General features: G+C 39.2%; 1 protein-coding gene across 2 annotated transcripts; it reads left to right on the forward strand.

Annotated features, from left to right (window-relative positions):
• The first annotated feature begins 15,684 nt into the window (after positions 1-15,684).
• LOC129434966 (G2/M phase-specific E3 ubiquitin-protein ligase-like) lies at positions 15,685-25,203 on the forward strand. 2 transcript variants are annotated; one of them, XM_073854972.1, is made up of 10 exons: positions 15,685-15,935; positions 16,185-16,610; positions 16,801-16,861; positions 17,179-17,271; positions 22,978-23,116; positions 23,403-23,495; positions 23,659-23,951; positions 24,179-24,402; positions 24,670-24,870; positions 24,949-25,203. In XM_073854972.1, coding segments are annotated over exons 4-10 (1,191 nt in total). In that variant the 5' UTR covers positions 15,685-15,935; positions 16,185-16,610; positions 16,801-16,861; positions 17,179-17,270; the 3' UTR covers positions 25,189-25,203. The 2 variants fall into 2 exon arrangements, with proteins under 2 accessions (XP_073711073.1, XP_073711072.1); XM_073854971.1 differs by lacking the exons at positions 15,685-15,935; positions 16,185-16,610; positions 16,801-16,861 and having other exon boundaries at positions 16,868-17,271.
• The last annotated feature ends 856 nt before the right edge of the window (positions 25,204-26,059 follow it).

The raw sequence follows: 26,059 nt of genomic DNA on the forward strand, positions 1-26,059 counted from the left end.
GCTTGTGAGTACAAATAAATACTTTTAGACATTGGCTGCTAACCCATTGTGTGATAGACTGTTTGGTGGAAGTAGGACGGCCCTACCGCGGAGCAGTGTGGTGGGAGCGCCGGATGAAAGCCAGCTCGAGTGACTATAGCCCTTATGAACGTAGACTGAGTCGGTAAACAACGCCATACCGAATTCCGGGGAAGAAGGTGAAGACGGGGTTCCTCAGTGCTCACTTATAGTGTGGTGTGGTGAGTCTATATTGTGTGGAACCTTTCACTTGAAGTGGTGCAGTGTCTTGTCTTTGCTGTGTGTGTGTATTATCTGCCAGACCCCCGCCTCCATCTTCTGAACTGTAGAAAGACGGAAAGGCTGTCGGCGCCAGTCGCTGCATCATCTTAATATATGTTGTAGGTGAGCCCGAGTGGAAACGCTTAATGAGGCTGGATATCAACGGACCTTCTGTGAATTTGGGTTGTGTGACGAAGAGGTGGTGAAGCGCTTTGACCACAAAGAACCGTGTGAGTAACGTAAAGCATAAAAAAATTGCTTGCATGTTGTGATTCATAACCTGTGCTTTGCGGAGTGAGGCGGAGTCGATCTCATCTGTCCCGTAGCCTCTTCAAAAGGGTGCCCCTGTCTAGCGTTCGTTAGTTGGTGAAGTGGAAAGGAGAGGGCAGCACTCGGCTCGGTGTGACAGAGGGAGTTGTGCCCCCGCAGTAGCAGCAGCCATCGAGAGGAGTTGTTCCTCGACGCCATCATTGTCATCTTGCCTCGAGGCTTTCGGCGAGTTGGGGAACACGGTCACCGTAAGTCCACCTTTTTCTTTCACTCACCCAAACGAAACATATGCCTGTATTGATCATCGATTAGCCACGTGTGGAAGTAAGGGAACGAGAGAAGGAGAGATTGTACCTACCATACTTACTGTATGTCGTGTCCGCTGGAGAGGTGAGAGAAACCCCCAGTTGTGTACTTAATCATTCTGTGTGTCCCAGCCAGCAGCCTGTGTGAAGAAGGAGAGAAGAGAGATTATATCTACCATACTTACTGTATGTTGTGTCCGCTGGAGAGGTGAGAGAAACCCCCAGTTGTGTACTTAACCATTCTGTGTGCCCCAGCCAACAGCCTGTGTGAAGGAAGAGAGAAGGAGAGATTATACCTACCATACTTACTGTATGTCGTGTCCGCTGGAGAGGTGAGAGAAACCCCCAGTTGTGTACTTAACCACTCTGTGTGCCCCAGCCAACAGCCTGTGTGAAGGAAGAGAGGAGGAGAGATTATACCTACCATACTTACTATATGTCGTGTCCGCTGGAGAGGTGAGAGATACCCCCAGTTGTGTACTTAACCAGTCTGTGTGTCTCAGCCTGCAGCCTGTGTGAAGAAGGAGAACAGAGAGCCTATATCTGCCATACTTACTGTATGTCGTGTCCGCTGGAGAGGTGAGAGAAACCCCCAGTTGTGTACTTAACCAGTCTGTGTGCCCTAGCCAGTAGCTTGTGTGAAGAAGGAGAGAGAGGAGATCATACCTACCATACTTACTGTATGTCATGTCCGCTGGAGAGGTGAGAGGAGCCCCCAGTTGTGTACTTAACCGTTCTGTGTGTTCTAGCCAGCAACCTGTGTGGAGGAAGAGAGAGAAAGAGGAAGCCATACTTACCATACTCGTTGTGTGTTGCGTTCGCTGGAGAGGTGAGAGAAACCCCCCAGTTGTGTGCACAACCCCTCTGTGTGTACGATCAGCTACCTGTGCAGAGAGAGAGATATACCCGTGATTAGGGGTACGTTCCAGACACACACACACGCCTATCTCCCAGCATTCATTTTATTTCTGTTCTGCCTCCAGGAAGAAGAGGAGGGCGCCATGGGAATTACGAGCCAGGCGGAGAAGCCTGAGGTACACCCCCCCCCCTTCCATTGCTCTGGACCACGACCCACCTGGAGAGCAGAGCGAGAGCATTAGTTTTAAATATCCCCCTTTCCCTGCCCTTCTAAAAATTCATTTTAATTAAATTAATAAAAGATTATTTTTATACTTATTCACGCTTGTGTTGTTTGGTCATTGGGTTGGCTTTGGGGACCTCCTCGAGGTGGAAGTTAAAAAGGGGCGTGGCCTAGTTACATTTGTGGCCACCCCCGGCTTGTGACACTGGTATGGGAGTTTATCTGTAAAAACTGGAACTCTATTAAACAAATTGTGAAATGGCATAGTAAATTGATTGGGGAGTATTCTGCCCTCGTAAAAGAGTTCCCCTTCTTAACTAGACAGATAGACAACTCCTTCCACAGATATGTTGAATCGAAGCATGGATTTATTATGACCACCACTTCAAATATAAGTGGAACAGAGTAAAACTGAAATACAGAAAAAATAATAAAATAAGTTTCTAAAGAATGTGGATTAAAGCAATATGACCGTTCACTTAAGGGATAACTACATATACTTTACACAAAATAATGCAGACGCATGTAACACTGTACTGAAATCCCTCCAAACATGAATTTTATACTGAATAACATCACCAATACCAAATATAAGATGATGATAAAGATCTTGTAAACACTTTTACTACTTACAGACAAAGCTTCTTTAAATAATTGCAAGGGATGCAAAGGATTGAAAATAGCTGCTTTAATCGTGTGACTATCAGCTTCAACTGAGCAAAACAAAAAGGCTCCTATTAAGGTCAGAGGTTACTTTAAATATATAGAATAGCACCACCTAGTGGCTCAAACATTTAACTAGACTAAACTTCACTGGAAACAGTACACTCCCCGTCTGGTATCTGTAAGATGCCATCATCAAGCAGAATAACATTTGTCTATTCAGTCCCAGGAGACAGCAGTAAAACAACATCCGATATAGGACGTAGGAACACCTTAGACGATCCGTCTTTGACCACTTTGACCTCAACTTTCCTTACTTTCCCATCTTTCCCAGGAAATGTCTCCAACACGATTCCCATTGGCCAGTCATTCCTTTTTGCTTGGATGTTTTTCAGTAGCACAACATCACCTACTTGAAGATTGGAGCTCTCATTCTGCCATTTTCTGCGGTTTTGCAAAGTTGCGAGATATTCCTTTCTCCAGCGATTCCAGAATGTATTGGCCAAGCTTTGGACTTGCCTCCACTGACGAATGAAGAGGTCCTTTTCACCAAATTCTCCTGATGGAGGAGGAACTACAGAAGTTTTTTGAGTGAGTAAAGTTGCTGGAGTCAGAATGAAAGGAGCATCAGGATCCGTAGACACAGGCACTAGGGCAGCGGTTCCCAAACTTTTTTTCCTGCGCACCCCCTTCTATGTCCCGACCGGGTTGGCGCACGCCCCAAACCCCACTTCAAAAAAAAAGACTCATGTTTAATCATGTGCAAATAACCAGGGGCCGGTTGCACCAGCCGGACGTAAAGAAGTTGGGTGTAAGTCCTACGTCGGGCTTAGCTACGTCTGACATTGTGAAAAATATTTACGCCTGTTGCACCATTTGAAACTACGACTAGACGCAGCTACGCTCAGCGTAGATGATGCGCGCCCCCGTGTATGCGTTTAATATTTAGACGCCATTCGAGTTTACTATGGTAAGAAACGTACACTTACTGCCGCCAGCTAATAGATGACATATGAGAGCTCTCCTCATGTTTACCAGTGCGCTCTCCCTCAAGATGCGTGCGTCATGTGCAGACCCATCAAACACATTCACAAAAGCCTTTACAGTTCGCACAAAAGGTGTATAATAGTTTGCAGATTCATTATAACAGCTCAAGTTTCAAACTAAATTAAATGAAAGCTTTTAATAAGTTCTCTACAGTGTCTTTGTAAGTATTTATGTATTTTATTATACAAATTTATTGCCGGTCTCTCTACCATGCATGAAAGCACATTGCTCGCGTGTGCCTGTGCATTAGACGCACCCATGTCTCGTCCCATTTGATTATTTCTATTTTTGCCATAGAAAAAAAATTTCTGTCTCTTGGTCCCTCTCCTCCTTCGTGACTAACAACTTTATCATAAGACGTCCCACTTGACAGTTTCCCTGATTTCAGCCAGTTAAGCATATTTATAATATGGAATGAATGAAACGAGTTGACGCGCATATAGCGGCTGCAGTGCATAACAGAAGAGCAGTGCGTAGAAAAAGACAGCAGCTGTCTTCTACGTTTCTATCAAAAACTAAAAGTATAGTTTTTTTATTTAAAATAAAAGCGATTACAAAGGAAATGTCTACTGTTCATGTTTTTTATTCATTTATTGTATGGAAAAATCCCACTTAAAGAACCAGACCGCCATTAGATTTTTCCACTTGCGCACCCCCCGGTGGCAGCTCGCGTACCCCTGGGGGTGCGCGTACCACACTTTGGGAATCCCTGCACTAGGGGACGAGCATTGACTATGGCTGTGACTTCAGCCATGAAGGTGGTCAAAACCTCATGAGATAGCCTTGAAGGTGCAAGTTTTTGTAGCATAGATTCAAGGATCCGCCTTGAAACTCCAATCATACGTTCCCAACTTCCACCCATGTGAGATGAGTGGGGAGGGTTAAAAACCCAAGTACATCCATTATCACTCAGATACTCTTGTACCTTTCTGTCATCTGTGACTGACTCCATCTTCAACTCCTTGCATGCTCCAACAAAGTTGGTGCCACAGTCTGACCGCAACTGCTTTGCTGGACCTCGAACCGCAGAAAATCTGCGGAGAGCATTTATAAAACTGGAGCTATCCATTGACTCTATGACCTCAATATGTATGGCCCTAGTGCTCATACATGTGAACAGCACTGCCCAGCGTTTTGAGTTTGCTTGTCCTCCTCTGGTTCGACGTGAAGTGACCATCCAAGGCCCGAAAACATCTAACCCTACAAAGGAGAATGGAGGGTCCATACTGAGCCGCTCAGGAGGTAGGTCAGACATCTTCTGTGTCGAAATCTTTCCCCGTAGTTTGCGACACTGAAAACATTGAAAGATCATGCTGCTGATGCGTCTCTTACCACCTATGATCCAAAACCCAGCCTCTCTCAATGCGCCCTCAGTAAAGACGCGTCCTTGATGTTCAACTTGTTTGTGATAATGTTGAATGATTAGAGATGTCATGTGACAATGACCAGGAAGAATAAGAGGACACAGTTCGTCTCTCCCAAGGTTTGCTTGTGAAAGGCGTCCACCAACCTTGAGTAAGCCAGTCAACCACATACTCTGGGGAAGGTCAGCTGCCAAAACTGACCTAGTGGCTTGGTCGGCAGGGTTTTGATCTGTAGGTACATATTTCCACTGGTCAGGGCATGTAGATTTCCGTATCCTTTGCACCCTGTTATTAACATACACATAAAATTTCCTAGATTCATTACAGATGTAGCCTAAGACAACCTACTGTCAGAATAAAATGTCACAGCATCCAGTTTGGTGTCAATCTCATCTTCAATGGTTTCAGCTATTTCCACAGCCAGAACAGCTGCGCACAGCTCGAGTCTGGGGACAGAGATCTCAGGTCGTGGAGCTAGTTTAGCCATTCCAAACATAAAACCAACATCTACAATACCACATGTATTGATAACCCAGCTGTAAGCGACAGCTGCAATAGCATTTGTGGACGCATCACAAAAGACACACATCTCTTTTCTTTGTGCTTGACAGAGAGAGATTGTAGCATATGTGCGGGGAATCTTAACGTGCTCAAGCTCTTTTAATGAATCTCTCCAAACCTTCCATTCTTTAAATTTCTCATCTGGCAGAGGTGCGTCCCAATCACAAGACTCTGTGGTTAGTGCTCTGAGCAGGAGTCTCCCCTGAATTATGACAGGTGCAGCAAAGCCAAGTGGGTCAAACAAGCTGTTGATCATTGACAGAACCCCGCGTCTGGAATAAGGTCTCACCTGGTCTGCAACTTGGAAGATAAACACATCTTCAGACATGTCCCAGCTCACCCCCAAACTTCTCTGAACTGGTGGAAGGCCAGTCTTCAGATCTAAATTCCTTAACTCCTTTGCAAGATCTTCTGCAGGAAATGCTTTCATAACTTCCACTTTATTGGAGGCAATCTTGTGAAGATGTAGATTGGACACAGCTAACATTTCCTGGGTGGTCTTAAGCAGCTTGATGGCTTCCTCTTCCGTGGAGAGAGAGATAAGGCCATCATCCACATAAAAATTCCTTTCCACAAAGTGCCTTGCCTCGGATCCATAGTCTTTTTCACCTGCGAGGGCTGCCATCCTGAGCCCATGTATGGCAACTGCAGGAGATGGGCTATTACCAAATACATGCACTCGCATCTGATACTCCATCACCTTGTTGTCTAAGTCATTGTTGTCATACCAAAGGAAGCGTAGAAAGTTCCGATGCTCTTTCGCAACCACAAAGGAATGAAACATTTGCTGGATATCAGCCATCACATCAAGCATGGCGACGCATTTGAAGCGACATCATCCCGGTGTTTTACTGACAGGAGTGAAAACGAAGGCTGCTAACAACCGCTTATCACCACGGCATTTAAGCAGCCCCTTGATGTACAATCAGACCGGGCTAAAGCCATCACAAACGCTATCGGTGTGTTTATAGGTGCAGACATGAGGCCATATTCGGTTGTGCAAAACGAGGGCTTTAAACACATGCTGAAAGTGCTTGAGCCACGTTACAACATCCCGTCGCGCACCCACTTCAGCGAAAAGATCGTACCAGATCTTTATAAGCAGGAGAAGAAAAAAGTTGTGGATGAACTAGCGCAAGCATCCTCTATTTCGCTTACGACAGACGGGTGGACGTCCAGAGGAATGCAGAGCTATGTGACGATAACCGCTCACTTCATCACAGCAGACTGGGAGATGAGAAGTCCGGTGCTGCAGACACGCCCCCTCTACGAAAGTCACACAGGCACTCATCTTGCGAAGGTACTAACACAAGCAGTGGAGGAATGGAAGATAAAGAGGCCCACTACTAATATCCCAGTCACAACTGATAATGCCAAAAATCAAATAAATGCAGTGAATGAGGCAGGACTGGGCCCACAGATAGGGTGCTTTGCACATGTAGTGAATTTGGCATCACAAAAGGGAATCTCAGTCAATAGGATGGACCGCCTCCTTGGGAGGATCAGGAAGGTGGTTTCCTACTTTCACCGAAGCACAACAGCTGCTCATGTGCTTAAGACAAAGCAAGAAATGCTAAAGTTGCCTACTCATAAGCTCATGCATGATGTTCCAACAAGGTGGAACTCCACTTATGATATGTTGGAGCGTTATCTGGAGCAGCAGGCAGCTATATACTCTGCATTGACCGACAAGACCCTAAAGAAAAATGTCAAAGACATCATCACCCTATCTGATGATGATGTGAGAGTGACAGAGGAGGTCCTCCAGGTGCTTAAACCCCTCAAAACTGTTACATCTCTGCTGAGCACTGAAACTTCACCATCTGTGTCAATGATCCTGCCTCTGAAAACAAGGATTCTACAATCCATGGCTCCAAGTGTGGACGACAGCACGATCACTCGAGATGTCAAGACTGCCATTAGAGAGGACCTGGAGCCCAGATACACTTCACCCCCTACTCTACAGGACTACCTTCACAGATCTACTGCCCTGGATCCGAGGTTCAAGTCCCTGTCTCACATGGACCCTGCCCTACGCCAGAGGACATACAGTGACCTCACCACAGAGATTGTGAGCAGTCTGGGCACTGAAGACTGTGATGAGGTAAAGAAATATTATTTTTTATTTAAAAATGATTAGTTTAAATTAAATAAATAAATAAATAATTAAATATTTAAATTTAAAATCTAAACACATTTTTTATTTTCAGTAATAATGGCTTTGTTTTATAAAATGTTATTGCCAGATTTTTCATGTCTATGACACATGAAAAATTAATAATAGGTTTAATTAATTAACAATTTTTTTGTCTGCAGGGTCAAGCTGCAGAACCAACAGGAGCAAACTTGGACACATCTCCTCCACAAAAGAAGTCGGCGATGGAAGAGCTTTTTGGAGAGACCTTTGCCAGCAAAGACATGGAGAGCAAAACTCCTGCTGACATCATCAAAGAGGAGGTGGCATCCTACCTGGCAGCAAGCTGCATTACAGTGGATGGTGATCCACTGACATGGTGGAAAAGCAATGAGTGTAAATACCCTCATATTGCCAAGATGGCAAGATGCTATCTCGCTGTGCCAGGCTCTTCAGTTCCTTCCGAAAGAGTGTTCTCAACAGCAGGGGACATAGTGACTGCAAAGAGGTCCACACTCTCCCCAGACAATGTAGACATCCTTGTCTTTTTGAAAAAGAATTTAAAATTATAAGCTCAGGTATACTTTGCTTGCTTTCTTTTATTTATCTTTGATTATGTGGACATAGGCTTTATTTCATTATCCATGTTTCAAGGAAGATGATGTGCCAGTTCTTATGTTGCACTTTAAGTTGTTTTCTATTAATGGTCATTGTTCATTGGTCCATGTTTAAAGGAAGGAGACATGCCCTTTTATGTTGCACTTTAAGTTGTTTTTCATTAATTATATTAAAAAGAAGATATTATGCCTTGTGCACTTTAAGTTGATTTTATATATTTTAATTTAAAGTGTTAATAAAAAAAGACAAATCTTATGTTTATTTGTCTTGTCTTTATTTTTTATTTTTTGCTGATCCGAAAAATGATCCGATCCGTGACTCTGATCCGAGAAACAATCCGAACCGTGAGTTTTTTGATCCGTTGCACCCCTACCGTGGGCTGCGGAACGGAAGTGGGGCAACCCAGCTATTCGTCTCATCTTGATGGAGTTCTCTTTCCATAATCTTCAGGAACGCAAGGTCATCCATGGAGGGAGCTGGTTTATCATCATTCTTTGTGCAGCGGAAAACTGATTCTCCTATTGGACATTCATTATGCATCAGCAAACTTCTCTGTTCAGGGTTCAGGGTGGAGGATTTCTGTGGCTCATTGTGAATATTGAAAAAGTCCTTCACATGCATACTGTTTGGACATGGACTCATGTAGCTGGGGCGCCCATTTCCTAAAATATGAGTTTTCAAAACATCAACAGATGAAGGCTTGTGTGCTCCGTTAAGGCATACATCTCCAATTATCACCCAAACAAGGGCCAACCTCTGAGCGAAGGGGGCATGTTGTGGTCCGTTGCATTGCTCCAGCACCTTGTGTGCCTGTATGAGGTCTCTTCCGAGAAGAAGCAGTATTTTGGCCTTGGGATCTAAACATGGAATCTTGGAGGCCACTGATTTTAAGTGTTTGTGGTATTTTGCAGCCTCTGGGGTAGGAATCTCTGCTCTGTTGTTTGGAATAAGGTTGCATTCAATAAGTGATGGAAGAGCGAGGTGTGTCTTTTCATCACTAGACTCTACCATAAATCCTTCAGCTCTACGCCCTTCAGCCTCTGTGATGCCTGCACAGGTCCTAAGTGTGTAAGGTGCTGTATTGTCTGCAACATTAAACATTTCAAAGAAGGCAGATCTTGCTAGAGATTTATTACTCTGATCATCTATGATTGCATAAACCTTTTGTTTGTTCTGAGGTTCACCTTTTGGATACACATTTACAAGGCATATCTTTGAGCAGGATTTTCCGCTGCTGTGATCTCCACACACTTCTGTGCAGGTGGATGTAGCAACTGGGAAAAGAGGCTCGTCTTGCTCCCCGCCATTTTTTGTAGAGGGATTGGTATCTTCCTTTTTTGACCAAGGAGCTAGGCCGTTGTGCAGTGCGGCTATATGCTTGTCGCTGTTGCATTCAGAGCACTGGATTACTGACTTACAGTCCTTTGCCTGGTGTAAAGTTGAGGAGCAGCATCTAAAGCATATAGAGTTCTCTTTGAGGTAAGCCTTTCGTTCCTGCAAGGTTTTTTCCCTGAATCCTCTACACTTTCTGAGGGGATGTGGCTTTTTATGGATAGGACATTGTTTATTGAGGTTGTCCTTTGCCATGTTAGATTCATCCCCTTGTGTGACTTTGTTTATTTCTGTTTTGTGAACGGTGACGGGAGATCTGAATGCCTTTGATGAAAATCTCTCTCCTTTAAATGATGTAGCATTATGCATAGTCACGTTAAAGCTGTGATCATTTCTCATGCGGGTCTCACAACAAATGAAATCACAAAAAAATGAAAAGGGCGGAAAGCTTACTCTATACTCTTGTTTGTAACGAGTTCCCTGCAACATCCATTTCTCTTGTAGACTATATGGGAGTTTCTCAAGAATTGAGCTGATGCCTCGTGCAGTATCTAGGAAGGTCATGCCAGGTAGATAGCCTTCACTTTTGGCTGCTTGCAACTCAAGCAGAAGGTCTCCTAGCTCTCTGAGACGTTGAGGGTCTTTGTTAGACAGCTTTGGGAAACGTTCAAGTTTGTTAAAAAGAGCTGCCTCTATGGCTTCGGCAGAGCCATAGCATTCCTCAAGCCGTGTCCATACCATTCTGAGGCCAATGTCTGGATGATTGATGTGTACTGATCGGATGCGTCTTGCTTGTTCACTAGAGTCTGAGCCGAGCCATTGAATAAGTAAGTCTAGATCTTCGCTAGGTTTAAGACCAAGACCCTCAATAGCATTACAAAAGCTGGACTTCCAGGCCCAATAGTTCTCGGGCTTATCATTGAATCTTGAAAGTCCACCTGTCAGAAGATCACGGCGAGCCAGAAACTTTGCAAGCTCAAACACATCCGAGGGAGCAGTATGGGACTCGTTGTGATGAGAGGGTGAGCAGCTTCCCAATTTAATGTTGCATCTAGGAGATGACGCATCATGTAATGCAGAATTTAACTGTGATGTGTTCCCCCCTGCATGTTTAATGGATTCAGAATGAGTCTTCATGGTGTGGGAGCTGAGGGATGTTGCGGAATGTGCATGGTCACGAGCTGGAGGTTGTTTCTCTGGCAATTCCTGAAAAGGACTACACTGCACGAAAGGTTCAGGCTTTGGCAGTTCAGCACAGTATGGAGCGAGAGGCTTGTTTCTGTGGTTTCTGCAGCCATCGTTATCTGTACCTCTTTAAATTTATGCTGATCTTCTACATATTTCTCAGTTCTTTGCAATGAATCATGTGAACTATGATGTTCTTTGCTTTCAGAGAACTGTTCTAATCCTATCTCTGCAGCTGCCTCAAACACTGACGCTTCAGCTGCAGCAGCTTCTGCTTCTCTTTCATGCTGGAGAGCATTAAGTGTAGCCTCCAAACGCGTCTCCTCCACTTTAAGCTGGGCTTGTACTTCAGCTTGTTTCACTCTCACTTCTATCTCCTTCTGCGCATATGTGGCTCTAGTCAGTGCTGCTTCTGCCTTAGCACGAGCCTCCAATGCGGCTATACTTGCTGCAGACTTGCTTGACCGTCTTGATGATCGTGAACACACTGATCTGGTTTTCAGACTAAGTTTCTCTTTCGTAGACATTTTGAGGTGAAAGCAGAACTTGAAATCCTATTCGTCGATGCTGCAATCTGTTTTAATTGTCTTTTTACTATTCTGCCCTCGTAAAAGAGTTCCCCTTCTTAACTAGACAGATAGACAACTCCTTCCACAGATATGTTGAATCGAAGCATGGATTTATTATGACCACCACTTCAAATATAAGTGGAACAGAGTAAAACTGAAATACAGAAAAAATAATAAAATAAGTTTCTAAAGAATGTGGATTAAAGCAATATGACCGTTCACTTAAGGGATAACTACATATACTTTACACAAAATAATGCAGACGCATGTAACACTGTACTGAAATCCCTCTAAACATGAATTTTATACTGAATAACATCACCAATACCAAATATAAGATGATGATAAAGATCTTGTAAACACTTTTACTACTTACAGACAAAGCTTCTTTAAATGATTGCAAGGGATGCAAAGGATTGAAAATAGCTGCTTTAACCGTGTGACTATCAGCTTCAACTGAGCAAAACAAAAATGGCTCCTATTAAGGTCAGAGGTTACTTTAAATATATAGAATAGCACCACCTAGTGGCTCAAACATTTAACTAAACTAAACTACACTGGAAACAGTACAGGGAGCCATTACTTACCCTTGCTTTACTGTATACCAGGCAGGTACAGCGAATGGGTGTTTCAACTTCAGCAGACAGGCATCACCCCCTGTATAATGAGTTTCAGTATCTCCCATCTAATCGACAGTTTAGAGTACCACACTCACTGCACAACAAAATGATTTAAGAACAGCTTTGTCCCAGTAGTAATTGATTATATGAACAATGTTTAGACATTGTAAAGGGGTTTATTTTAATTTAAGTTTTATTTATTTATTTACTTTATGTTATTATTTTATGATGTTTTTCTTTTTTGTGTAGTTTCTTATTGTCTATTATATGAGGAACTGTGGGAACTTGTTCACTGAAACTATACCTACGGGTACAAAATAACAAACTTGAACTTTATGATGTCTTTTCTTATTGGCTGATTGTGTTAATACACATCTGACCTGAATGGCCCATATAAGCGCACTGCCACAATTTCTGCTTTGATTTTTTTATAATGTTCTGGTATATAGCCATACAATTTAAAAAGTGTGTAATTTCTCTTATCACATGACTTTATGTAAATAACAAATAATATATGCATGTATGTATGTTTCTCATAATCTGTAGTATTTAACTTTCTTCTCAACATATTTTTTTTATGCCATGCCTTGGATTCCCTTGTCCTGTATTTTTTATGTTTGTTTTATTCTATACAATTATTTTATATCAATCCCAGTGTGACCTACAGTGTGGTTGTGATTCCTTCTCCTATACACACATTATCTTGAATCCTAAGTGTCTCCGTTTTATGCCAAAGTTTCTGCCAGATATTATTTGTAGCTTATAAAAATATAAAACTGTCATGTTCCTATTTCCTGTTTTTGTTCTTTTAAATGTTTATATGTATATATATATATATATATATATAATTATTATATTATTATTCATTCATATCTCTTTAAACACATATTTTGTGTGTTGTACACCATGATGTCCTTTTAATATCAATTACCTTTTCACTTTTAAAGGGCATTGAGTTCATCATGGTCAGCCTGGTGTGAAGCTTCTATATCATGACATCATAATGCCCACTCTTAAGTCACCGCTTGTGGAACATCACCAGCCGTTGTGTCCCAGCTGAATTTTGCTCTTGACACTGCTGGATTTTTCCTCCAAAAGGTATTTGTCTTTTATTAAATGTCTATTATAGTTTCATGGGTTTTAGCTCTGATTTTGGTGTGCTTGTTTGTAGAATTTTTGCTTGCAGATAAAGAGGAAATGGGACAAAAATAATCAATATACAAGTTTAGTAATTAGTTGTTTCTCTAATGAAAGAAGAAATGTAGTGATTTTAACTGTAGTCAACTAATTGTGCCTCTAAATAAGATGCATTTGTATTTGTTTTTCCTTCTGTGAAAGTCAGTGTCAACTGTGTGCTTTCCATCATTTATCTAAATATCTTCTTTTGTGTTCCACAGAATAAAGAAACACACAGTACAGGTTCAGAACAACATGAAGGTGAGTAAATGATGACAGATTTTTCATTTTTTGAGGTGAACTATCAACTATCCCTCTAAGTAATAATTACAGCAAAATCAGTTTTAAACAATTCTCATATTGAGGCCCTAGATGGCAGCACAAACACAATAAAACCACTAATTGATGTTACAGTTTTCTCAGTCACTTTGGAGCATTTCTCAGATCAGAAATACTTTTTCAAAACACTTTATTGACCCTCCACATCATGAAGTCACAACACAAAGCAAATTCTATAGTTTTGAACAAATTGCAAATGCTTTGACACAATCATGCAGTTGTTGCAGTTTGGTTGTCAGCTATAATGCACACTTTTTGATATTTATTCAAATACTAACTATTAAATGCTATTCAACATAGAAACATGTAAAATATAATTTTAAAGATGGTCCCCAAATTAACAAACATTGACATCCCACTTTGATTTATTATTTACTTTGATTATTGTCTATTGTGGGCAATTATTTGGTATTGTGGTAACTGCGAAGACCCCAAATCACGTGCCTCAACACTCCACTTCAAAATACACTAAATAATAGGGAGAGAAATAAAATTATATCATGAGATTTAGATTATGTCAGGATAATGAGAAAACAACTTTTTGTTATGCTGAGAAATTAAGTGGTAACCACGAGAAAAGAAGCAAGCAAAGATAATAATATGTTATTTATTATTAAACTTGTACAAACCCTGGCTTTATTCAATCTAAATTAAGATCTTGGAGCTTTGTTATGGGGTGCCAATTGTAAAGTGGCGCATACTCAAAATATCAGCAACATTTTGTCACATTTAGCTTCAAACAATGTTTTAAAAAACTGGTATTAATTTTTGACTTTCACTTTTTAGCACATTTACAAAATTATTTGTCAACTTAGAGATATTTTAAATAGTTAAATGTAAATATTAAATGTTACATCTAAATGTTAAATGTTAAATCTAAATATAAATGTAAAATCTAAATGTTAAATCTAAATCTAAATGTTAAATATAAATCTAAATGCTAAATCAAAATCTAAATCTAAATGTAAAATCTAAATGTTAAATCTAAATCTAAATGTTAAATCTAAATGTTAAATATAAATGAAAAATATTAATGTTAAATATAAATCTAAATGTTAAATATAAATCTAAATCTAAATGTAAAATCTAAATGTTAAATATAAATATAAATCTAAATGTTGAAATTAAATGTTTCGGGTGAAACTAAATATTTAACTAATATGCAAATTCAAAATGCCGCTAACCGGAAGTGCCAAAATAAAAGCTCGAGGTCAGTTTGTGTGTTTATAGCATCGTGTCAAATAAGTAACGAATAAAAACCATCTCATCCGAGGAAATTGACTCTTGGACATGGATTATCGTGATAATAACTACTTAAAATAATAATCACGTTTGAAGAAACTGTATTTGAGGAGTAGGCAAGTGTCATTTTTATGAAAAGTGCGGGACCTGTAGCAATAATAGCCAGCCACGAGGGGTCTCACTTTGACTGAATTTATGTCCTCACTCATCATGTCATCACTCTGTCATGTTCGCATGCTTAATCGCCAGCAAGAGCCTGTATCCCCGCCCGCCCCGACCAGGTACGATAACCGTTCACGTTACTGTCGTTCAAAATATCCAACGAATCGCCGTCCTGGCGGCTATCCAAAATGTTTCAACAACGACAACAACCGCCTTCGGGCCACCACATGCCACCACACCGGTAAGTATGTTTTTTAAATCACGTAGCATTCGATTTTTTGTAAAGATTAACTTAACTAAACTGGCAAAAGAGATACTAGCAACAAATGAACTTTATGTGTAGCACATGTGTTTCTATAAAGCGTAAAACTCACACGTTTAACGTGAGTGACGCAGTAAACCATGGTTTTATTGTGGTAAAAGTGTAGTAACCATGATTTTTTTGTGTGTATCGATTTCCACCAGCAAAATCATGGTTTTACTACACTAACATGGTTTAACTATGGTTTTGGAAAACCATGGTTGTCAAACTCATGGTTATTTTGTGGTTACTACGGTTTACCACAGTTACCATGTTTTTTCTGGTTTTAACCGTAGTAAAACCATGGTTAATTTTCGTAAGGGTAAGATTATGTGAAGATTTGCTGAGCAGCAAAGCATGATTCATTACATAATTTAGCATTACAGCTAACGGAGGCTACTTCTCACCTTACAAATTACACTAAATTGTTGGTCAAGACATTTAATTTCATGTGAATAAGGTACCAGAGTAAGAGTGCATACTGTAAAAAAGCATAACATGTATCTCTCTTTGTTTCCGTTACCAATCTCAACCATGACCTTTGACTGCTGAGCATGTAAACATTAAAAACACATGAAATATAATGTTGCTAATATTTTGCTAATGTCTCTTCAGGTTCCCACCACTTACAATTACACACCGGGGCCAGCCACACCCACCACCTCCACTGGGACATCATACCGCTCTGTATATTTGCATATTCATGTAACCTAGCTGGCTGTTTGTTGTTGTTGTTTTTATTTGTGTGGTGTTTCAGGATTAATTCCAATCATGATTTTTTACACTATTTTACACAACACCAGTTTTTTGATTTAATAAATTGCTTATTGACAAAAAAAAGTTTAATGAACCACCATCTACAGTTTGCATTCACAATTAACAAAAACTTATTACTCTCTTTTAATGCACAAGTGTCTCTGTTTTCATTGATTTCAGGTTCCCTTTCCATCAGTTCATCAAAGGACTGCTACACACTCACGTTTTGTCAGAAAAAACAAAGCCTGCAAACACTATACAAAAGATGTTGTGTGCTTGCTTTTTTCGTCAGCATCAACATTCCGCATTCCAAGGGGAGACTCGAGAGCAAATTTAGCACGCGATGGCCTTATTGGGAAGATCTCCTTTACATCTGACTGGTCTGAAGCACAACTTAAAGAAGAAATGACTGCCATTTTCAGAAGAACGTTTGCATTGTCTATGGGCCAGTCTTTCCCATTCGAGTATTTGAGTACAGTCAAGGGATGCAAAAGACTAATGAAACCAAATGTCTCAAGCAGTTTTCTGTGGGGTGGAAAAGAAGTTGCCTCGATTAGTTCAGCCACTTGTCTCTATATAATGGCATCAATAAGCAAACCTGTACAGGTAAACAGTTTACATGACAGTACAGGGTTTCAGTTATGGGCAGCATTTCAATGTGTTAGAAGTAAAAATATTTATGTTGCTTATTTTGCTTCTTTACATAAATAACATCTAATTTTTTTTAGGTTAACTCAGTGTTAAATACTTAACTACCACTTGCTTGATGTATTATTTATCACTTTTTTTTCTCCAGGAGGAACCTGAGGAACTCTCCGATAGTGACTTTGAAAGTCCTGTGGGCTAGAGAAAGAGAGGTGGGTTTGAGAATTTGAAATGTTGTTTAGCAACAGGTTGTAGTCACAGTCAAAAGTTATTTTTTTCACAGCAATGCAATGGGTTTATCATTCATTTATAACATTTTTTATCTGTTCTAATTCTGCTCATTCCAAAATTCAGATATGGGTAATTAATTAAAAATGTTAAGTACTTTGCTTCCAGTTTCTTGTGTGTGTATGTATGTATGTATGTATGTATATGTATGTGTGTGTGTGTGTGTGTGTGTGTGTGTGTGTGTGTGTGTGTGTGTGTGTGTGTGTGTATTCCCTTCTTTTGTCCATAACATGTCATTTAGTTCATACAGTGTCACCTTCCACAAGTGAAAGTGAGCTCAACAGTCAAGGCAGTGAAAATGAGAGACTGCAAGAAAGTCCATCACATCAAAGAAGTAGGTTAAAGCAGATGTTTATATTATATTTTCTATAGGCTGTATGATAACTCTGTTCAAACCCCGGTCCAGCCCTGGTCCTTTCTGTGTTGAGTTTGCATGTTCTCCCGTGTTTGTGTGGGTTTCCTGCACCATCAAAAACGCGCACATTTAGATTAATTATCCACTCAGTGCCCTTGACCGAGGCACTGGCTACTGTAAGAATCTGGAGTTGGTTCACGGGCGCTGTGCTATGGTTCCCCCTGCTCCTGGGATGGGTTTAATGCAGAGGACAAGTTTCACTTTACTACATTGTTTGTGTGATTAATAGGGATGTGACGAGACACTTAATCCACGAGACGAGACACGAGAATTGGGTTCACAAGAACAATCTATCATAGCTCTTAAATGTATTTAGTGTGGGGAACTGTTTTTGTTTTGACACTGTAAAATATAGAAGCTATCCACACCTCAACAGTTAGTGACTATTCAATGATTTTAGTAAATGGGTGTGTTCAGGTCAAGAGGGCAGTCATTTTAATGTTAGATTTTTGTGGCAGGGCCCTTTAGTGTACTGTAATTGAACTGTGTGCCAACCAACCCTTGGCCCAACCAGCCCTGCTCTCTCTGAATTTGATATTTTTTGGTAATCAAAAAAGACCCAAGTGAACAATAGCCTTTAAAATTACATAATAATGAAGATGCAATAATAATTTGGTTCAAATTAAGTATCAAAACCAAGTTACATTAAACAACATTATATTTGTAGCCTATGTAATAAACCTGCATTATGTATTATAACAAATGCCTGCAGGGGGCAATAGTGTACTCGTCTCGCGGATGCTATCTTCACTTTCACTTTAGATGGAAAACATTCATTTTTAGCCAAACAATGTTTAAATCCATTTGAATCTTTAAAGAGTAACTAAACCCTTAACCAACTTTTTTTAGTTAATGATCTGCAAGAATGATGCTTTATTAGTGCCGTTCATTGATTTTAGTAAGTTTTTTGACATTTGCATATAAAGTGTTTCAACACTACAATATATGGTGTAAAAACGTCTGAGTGCTGCCCTCTTCAGGTTGAACGGTGGCTACTGCAGTTGAATTTTCCTATTGGATGTTGGGTCCAAAAAGTAACTCGTGACGTAAGCAGGTTCAAGCTCACCACGCCCTTGTTACGATCTCACCACATGCTTGGTACGAGCTTAGTTCGGCCCCTCTATCTCCGTTGGGATCTGCCCACTTTTCTTGCATTTTTCAAATATTGCCAGTGGGTGGAGTCAGGCTCTGACCAGGGGTTTAGTTACGCTTTAATATTTGTCCAATTCTTTACAATAGAAATGATACAGCCACTGTCCTTCTTGAGCAAGAACATGCAGACATTCATGTGAACTCTGTGTGAGGGTTTAATCTGCTGAGACACTTCTGACACTGATGAACAGAAAAACACACCTCAGATTTTATACCAGTTCCCAAACGAACATTATTGGGAACCTAAATAAAAAAGCACATGCAGTAAAAGAAAGAATATAATGCATGCACTGTAAAAGGTTCAAACAGAAGGCTGCATCTTCCAGAGGTCGCATATGCAGGCTACATACATCATCAAGGTTTATTTCAGTTAACTGAGCATTACATTTGCAAGTCATATGCATATTACAACAATTTGCAATTAACTTAATAATTAGTAAACTTTATAATTGTTAATAGTCTCTAATAAGACTCTCATGCGACCTCAGAAGGATACAGTCTTTTATTTGAGAAATGGCAGCATTTCACCTCCACGTCGCACCAGATCTCGTCACACCTCTAGTGATTAATAAGTATACCGTCGCTGCCCGATGAAACTCACGTATGTCCAAAACGGTTACTTTTCAGGAAGTGAAAAAACACTGTATATCAAAAGCAGTTGAATGTAGCGTTGTCATACTTGGTACGGCATCTTTACATGTAACCATATTCTTGCCAGTGTAAAGATATAATCCACATTTGACCAAAATTGAGTTTAAATGGACATACGTGCATATTTTACAGTAACTGTGATCGATACGCGTTCTTCCGATCATTAATTAGAATGGCCAAGTCGCGTTTCGTATTGACAGATGAATACGCTCAGTTTATTAAATAGCCTACGTCTTAATATTAAATAAACTAAGCGTATTTAACTAAGTATAAATTTATTAAATGTCTCTTGCAAACTATGAAGGGACAATGAATCAATACACTGACATGGTAATGCTAGACAGCAGGGGCGTCAGTTTGTGTAGAAAAGTTGTGGGGACAAAAGATCTGATAAAAACATTACTGCAGGACGGGAAAAATATTGAATAACGCGCATCAAAAATGGGCATAGTGTAGGCTAGTCAACAACAAGAAAATACTCAGCATAAAACCTTCAACAATGTCGACATGTAACAGTCCCTGCAACACCAGCTCAACCGAACAGTGCCAAAGCACCATACCGTAGAAAACAGCAGTGCTTTTAGTCAATGATTGCAATGAATTTCATTTCATATGTACAAGAAAACACACCATAAGCATATGTAGCACTTATGTCACTGCAATCGTAATAACTATGCTACTGGACCAGTTCTAGGTTCGTTGAGTGGTGTATGTTATATTAGAAAAGACACATGAGACATGAAAACTTATATAAATTAATTAGCAGTTTACTGAGCAGGAATAAGAATGGAATAGGTAAGTTAGTAAGATAAATAGAATAATTAAATAAATATATAAATTATTCAATAAATGTATTGATAAATATTTACCCCACAAAATGTAGATCAATAAATAATCAATAAATATTTACAGTAAAAGATGTGTCAATAAATAATCAATGTAGATCAATAAATAATCAATAAATATTTATAGTAAAAGATGTATGTCAATAAATAATCAATAAATATTTACAGTACGATATGTATAATAAATAATTTTAAATCCTTTATATTTAATCTTTTCTTATTTAAATAAGTTTAAATGGATTTAACTGGTTTAAGTATGGGTTTATTCTGGTTAGTTTTGTTCTTAGACCGGTCTATTAAATTTTAATCAGCTCTTTTAGAACAGTTGCTTTAACTATTTTTAAGCTATTTGTTTCTAGTTTTCTTTTAAGTTAACTCTTCTTTAAGGGAACAGGTACGTATTTGAGTGTGCTTGTTAGTGTGATTGTTTCACTTTATAGGGTCTAACTCTTTCTTTGCAGGTAAAATGTAAGGATTTAAATGTTTCTTTTGTTTGTGCAATTGCTACACTTTGGAGTCTCACGTTAACAGAAAACATAAAAGAAAAAAAAATACAATACATCAACCAATTTTCATTCATACATTCACCTATTCACCAATTTCTCTATTCAATAAATCTAAATTATTGTGTTGCAATTTCAGAATTTCAGTTCAGAGGATCCGTCCAATTCGATGTGTTCAAAGGTCAATGTCCAATGTGATTAAAAGAATATAGCTCAGTGGTTCACTTTGTTCAGGTCAAACCGTGTAAGCGATCAGAATGCGGTGTTTCAGTTCTTGCAGGTTAGAGATCCTTGGGTTGGCTCGCCATCTAGTATCCAGTTGAAATATCTGTTCATTCGTATGCTGTCTCGCAATACGCTGATTATCCAAAGGTCCGATCCGGCGTCGAGCTGTCCACAAACTTTTCCGTGTAGGGGAAAAAAACCTGGCCTGCACAGCAGGCCATAAAGAAAATGTCAAATAAATAAATGAAATAAATTATCTCAACAGTAACAACTGCTTATTCTCATGTTTAACGCTGATAACGGAGGATTGCGATTCCTCTCGTTACTGACTGTCACCATGGTAACATCAAACAACTTGCTTTGCCGTTTCCCAAAATACAAATAAATCAATATACAATGTCAAAGTATAAGGGAATAATCTTAATATTACATACATTTCCCTTTTTTAACATAAAACATTCATAAGCTGATACACATAGATTGTACACCGATAACTTGTTACACTGTAATATATTGAACTCAATACACAATAAAACACAGTGAAACTCACCAAAACCGTCTTCAAAACACTCCTCAAAACCACCGCTAAGATGTTATAGGGTTGATTTTTGATGAACAAAATATTAGAAGTGTTAAATAAGCCTAATTTTGGAGTTTAGCTAAAGGTGTCTGGATTCCGTGTGTATCTTATCGATTTCCGTTAGCGTCTGCCGTTAATGTTAAAAAACAAAACAAAACAGCTCGTGCATAACTGTGAAAGTGTCTTAAAGGGGCAGAGTGATATTAAACTAAAGGGATGGTTCAACATCATTAAAAGAATTAAAACTTTTACAAAATCAATATTTTAATATATAGTGTGGTTTCTAAATAACGTATTTATCTATTTATTGCTATTTATTAATTATATTATATATTATTATATATATTATTTATTTCACTAATATTATTTATGTTTCTATTTGAACTGTGGGTTACACATACAACACAACATATGTGAAACTAGACCACAAAACCAGTCTTAAGCATCGCTTGATTTTTCAGAACATTTTAACCAAATGCTTTCAAAAAGCGGTGGGATGTCCCCAGCGTAAATAACACCAATGCTAGACAGATACTTTGTTTGCACAGTCCTACCGTAATTAAGTCACTCCTAGATGTTCGTCTGGCATCCGGGGGAAACGTTTACCTCGATGAAGGAAAGTCATTGTCATGTTTATTCGGCTATATCCAGTGCTGAGCTTCGATGAAACTTTACGAGACCTGCGAGATGCTTCACAGGCGGAAGATATGCGGCGTGATTGACAGCTTTGACACCAAATAGATATACGTGAAAATCAGATGACATGATTTCACAACTTTTCATTGGCCATTTAGGTATGTGACGCATACTGTATACGGAAATGAACCTGGACATTCAATCTGTCGAAAAATCTAAAAATCGTCAAAATGGACATACGCGAGTTTCATCGGACAGCGACGATACCCTTGACCTTGACAACTCAGTAATTACTGCTTTTTACTGCAAAAGTTAAGTTCACACGTTTTTAGGATTGAAGCCCTGATTTTCAGCTTAGCTGAGAGCAATTAACGAACTTTAACAAACAGTAATGTAATGTGTGATTCCAGTCTTCCGGCTTGTGTTCAATCCAAACAGTTGTATAAAAAGTATATATTTTTTATTTGTTTTATAAAATGAACGATCGTTTCGCTAGATTAGCCCCTCATCCTCAACTTGGATTGTGCAGATTGAAGTTAAAGCACTTCAAAGACTTTTGAAACTTCATTGATTTGGACTTGAAAAACTATGGTAACCATTTGAGCCCATTCTGTGAAGAAAAACCCAGAAACGTTTTCCTCAAAAAACTTAATTTCTCTTCCACTGAGAAAAGAAAGACATGGATATCTTGGATGGCATTGTGGTGTGTGAATTATTAGGAATTTTTCATTTTGAGGTGAACTAATCCTTTAAGACTTTGAAAGTCGTGTAGTGTGACCAAAGCTTAACAAAAGCCAACCTGACAGAATTTAGGCATCAGTTCTTTTATTTAATTTTTATGGTCAGCCTCAAATGGATCACTGTAAGCAACCTGTATACTGTAGTTGGATTGGATGTCTTAATTCTTTTAGGCTGCCTTTTCAATTTCTTTTAAAGAAAAAACAATTAAAAATGGAATTATGGTTAAGTTAGATAAAATGAGATTAACATCATTACAAAAATATTTCCTTTTAACCTCCTTTTCTTTATGCAGTGCTGAGTACAGTGCCTTCATCACAGAGGGAAAGTGAGGCCAGAAGGCAGGAGACAGAGAGCAGCACTCAAGAAACTGAAAGTCAGGGCCAGGCAGAGGACCTGAGACAAGTGTTTCCTTATAATGTGGCAGACTTTGTGTAATATATTGTTTAGGCTTCATAGAAATACAGCAGTGTAGATGTTGGTCCGTTTACATTATGAACCATTATGATAAAAGTCTTGCTCTCTCTATCTCTCTTTCGCTCTCTATCTCTCTTTCGCTCACTCTTGCTCTCTTTCGCTCACTCTTGCTCTCTTTCTTCGCTCTCTCTCTATCTCTCGCTCTGTCTATCTCTCGCTTTCTCTCTATCTCTCCCTCTCTCTATTTCTCTCTCTCTTTCTCTCTGCTGAATTTTTTGCTGTCCCTGCTGTCCATTTGCTCAGCCCTGTTTTTCTGGAGGAAGATGAGGCTCTTGAAGAGGCTATTCAGCGTAGTCTACTAGAAGAGTTTGATGGACCTGCTGTTAATACTTTAAAGTAAGCATTACAAGTAATTTTTTATTACAATAAATATCTTGTTTACACCAGTGTAAACATTGCAAACAACATTGAACAGTTATGTCATTGTGCACTGAAGGTGATAGTGGAGTAAATGCACAGATAGTCAAAGGTCTATTTATCTTTGTCATTTTTAATATAGGTCATCTGAAATGCTGAGCAAAGAAGAAATTGCAGGTCTTCTACAAGCTCATAGTGAGAGAGTTATTACATCGGGAACAAGACAGATCTATATCAGCCGAGCCAATGTTTGGACCACAGCCTTACGTGTGTTTAAGAGACACAGTTTTGCAGAAAGCTGTGACAAGCTCTATGTCACATTTACAAGCGATGAACATGATGCTGTGGAAGATGCTGCTGACCTTGGGGGTCCCAGACGAGAGTTTTTCCGCTTACTGGTGAAGGCTATCTTCCAGGACAGTGGAGCTTTTGAAGGTTTTTTATTTAAAAAAAGATATATATATATATATATATATATATATATATATATATATATATATATATATATATATATATATATATATATATATATATATATATATATATATATATATATATATATATATATAATTATTTATTTAGCTACCTGACCACAAATATTGTTTTGTAAATGCCAGAGAAAATAATACAGAATGTGCTGCTTATCTTATTTAATATTTCAGGCACACCAAATGGATGCACACCAAGACTGAACATGCTCCACTTGCAAAACGGAGTGTATCGAACCATTGGCAGGATGATGTCTACAATAATAGTGCAAGGGGGTGAAACACCTGCATTCCTGTCTCCAAGTGTAGTGGACTACATTGTGTTTGGGGACATCCATCAAGTTCATGTGTCACCTGATGATATAGGTGACCCTGATTTAAGGGAGAACCTCAATAAGGTAATGCACAATGTTATGATCTGAAGACTATTGTAGTAAGCCTTTGTACTACTGTGGAATATTCAAAAAAGCTGTTACTTTTATTTTGGTGGAATGCATTATCAAAATAATTTTGATTTCATATTACCAAACAAATAACTAAAAATGCAAACTTTTCTTGTCATAGGTAACTATTAAGGGAAAAGCACAGTCTACATAGTACTTCTGTAAATGTTGTTGGTTAAATGCAGTAATTTGAAAAAATAACATTTCATCTGTAATATTTAGGTTCAAGATGCAACCTTGCAGGATGATTTGGAGAAGGCAGTCAGCTGTTGTGACTCATGGCGATATCAAGTAGAGGGGCTTCCACTCGTAGTCACCATGGCCAACAGAGATGTGTTTGTGAAAAATGCAGTTTTATACCATACTGTTGTGCAACGGCAGAGCTGTCTTGATCAACTCATTGATGGCTTGTCCCACTATGGAGTAAGATTTACCTCACAGTTCTGTATCGTCTTTGATTATCTTTATGGCCTTTCATTAATGGTGTTGAATTCCCTCCAGGTTTTATCACTCCTGAGAGAGAACCCCAGCTTGCGTGTGCTACTTGACATACCAGCAGAGGACAAATGTCAAGAAGCTGATTATGTAGCTGGTATTCTCAAACCAAGCTACTCCGTACTGGGGAGCAACAGAAGAGCTAAGGAGGAGTTGATAGTGATCAAATTTAGGGAGTTTCTCCAATGTGTTGAAAATAAGTACCATCAGTTTCCAGTGTTGGGAGTAACGCATTACAAAATATAATATATTACAGTAATATATTAGTTTTTGCTGTAACGCAGTAATATAACGCATTACTAATAAAATTCTGGTAATATTTTACTCGTTACAGTCTTAGTAACGAGCGCGTTACAACAATGCATTTCAAAATTAGACCGTGTTATTTTTTTTTTTTTTTTTTTACCAATGCGCGCGACCAGCATCCACACATGAAAAAGCTGCGTGTAAAGGTATATGGCTGCGTCCCGGGCCGCATACTTCTATGCTATATAGTGGGCGAAGGGCGCTACTTCTCGTGCTCTTTGCCTACTATATAGTGTGGAGGTAGGCGGTTTGGGACGTAGCGTATGTCTGTTTCCACGTGCTGTATGCAACATGTTCATTTTTACTTTAACTTTGTATTTGAAATGTGATTTGGACGCGGTGCGCGTCAAATATAGACATGTTTCTTAAAGAGCCGAATCTGGGAAGTCCGCGGCTTTATAAGCATTGACTAAAGTGGTCGCAATCAGGTCGCCCGCTCACGCATAATTTAGCGAATAAGAGCATTAAGTAAAAGCGGTCTTCCATGCTGCTTGAACCTCAGAAGTAAAGAGACTTTTACAAATGTTGCCAGTAAAATCCATATCACACCAGCAATGACAAGGTAAGCTTTGCTATGATAACAGTCCATATACATAATAATAGATTGCTAGGCTATTCCTATGCTATCTACAGTTTTATTACAAACAGCAACCTAAACTACAACATAACATTAGTGAAGACTTAAACGTGGTTATCTAAATAGTACATTTAAACATCACTGTTTAAAGTTTTTACCAGCCTTTGTATGGGAGCCTATATTCATTGTTTGGCAAAAAGCAGTGTTCCTCTGTTTGTCTGTGTTTTATATGTT

The sequence above is a fragment of the Misgurnus anguillicaudatus genome, chromosome 17 (genome assembly GCF_027580225.2).
Source record: "Misgurnus anguillicaudatus chromosome 17, ASM2758022v2, whole genome shotgun sequence".
In the NCBI taxonomy this organism is placed as follows: domain Eukaryota; kingdom Metazoa; phylum Chordata; class Actinopteri; order Cypriniformes; family Cobitidae; genus Misgurnus; species Misgurnus anguillicaudatus.

Excerpts from the sequence above, each read along its gene's own strand:
- LOC129434966 (XM_073854971.1), top strand. The coding sequence starts at position 17,064 with ATGTATGTATGTATGTATATGTATGTGTGTGTGTGTGTGTGTGTGTGT. Across the intron at positions 17,272-22,977 it reads AAGTCCATCACATCAAAGAA|TGCTGAGTACAGTGCCTTCA; the intron begins GTAGGTTAAAGC and ends TTCTTTATGCAG. Across the intron at positions 23,496-23,658 it reads CCTGCTGTTAATACTTTAAA|GTCATCTGAAATGCTGAGCA; the intron begins GTAAGCATTACA and ends TTTTTAATATAG.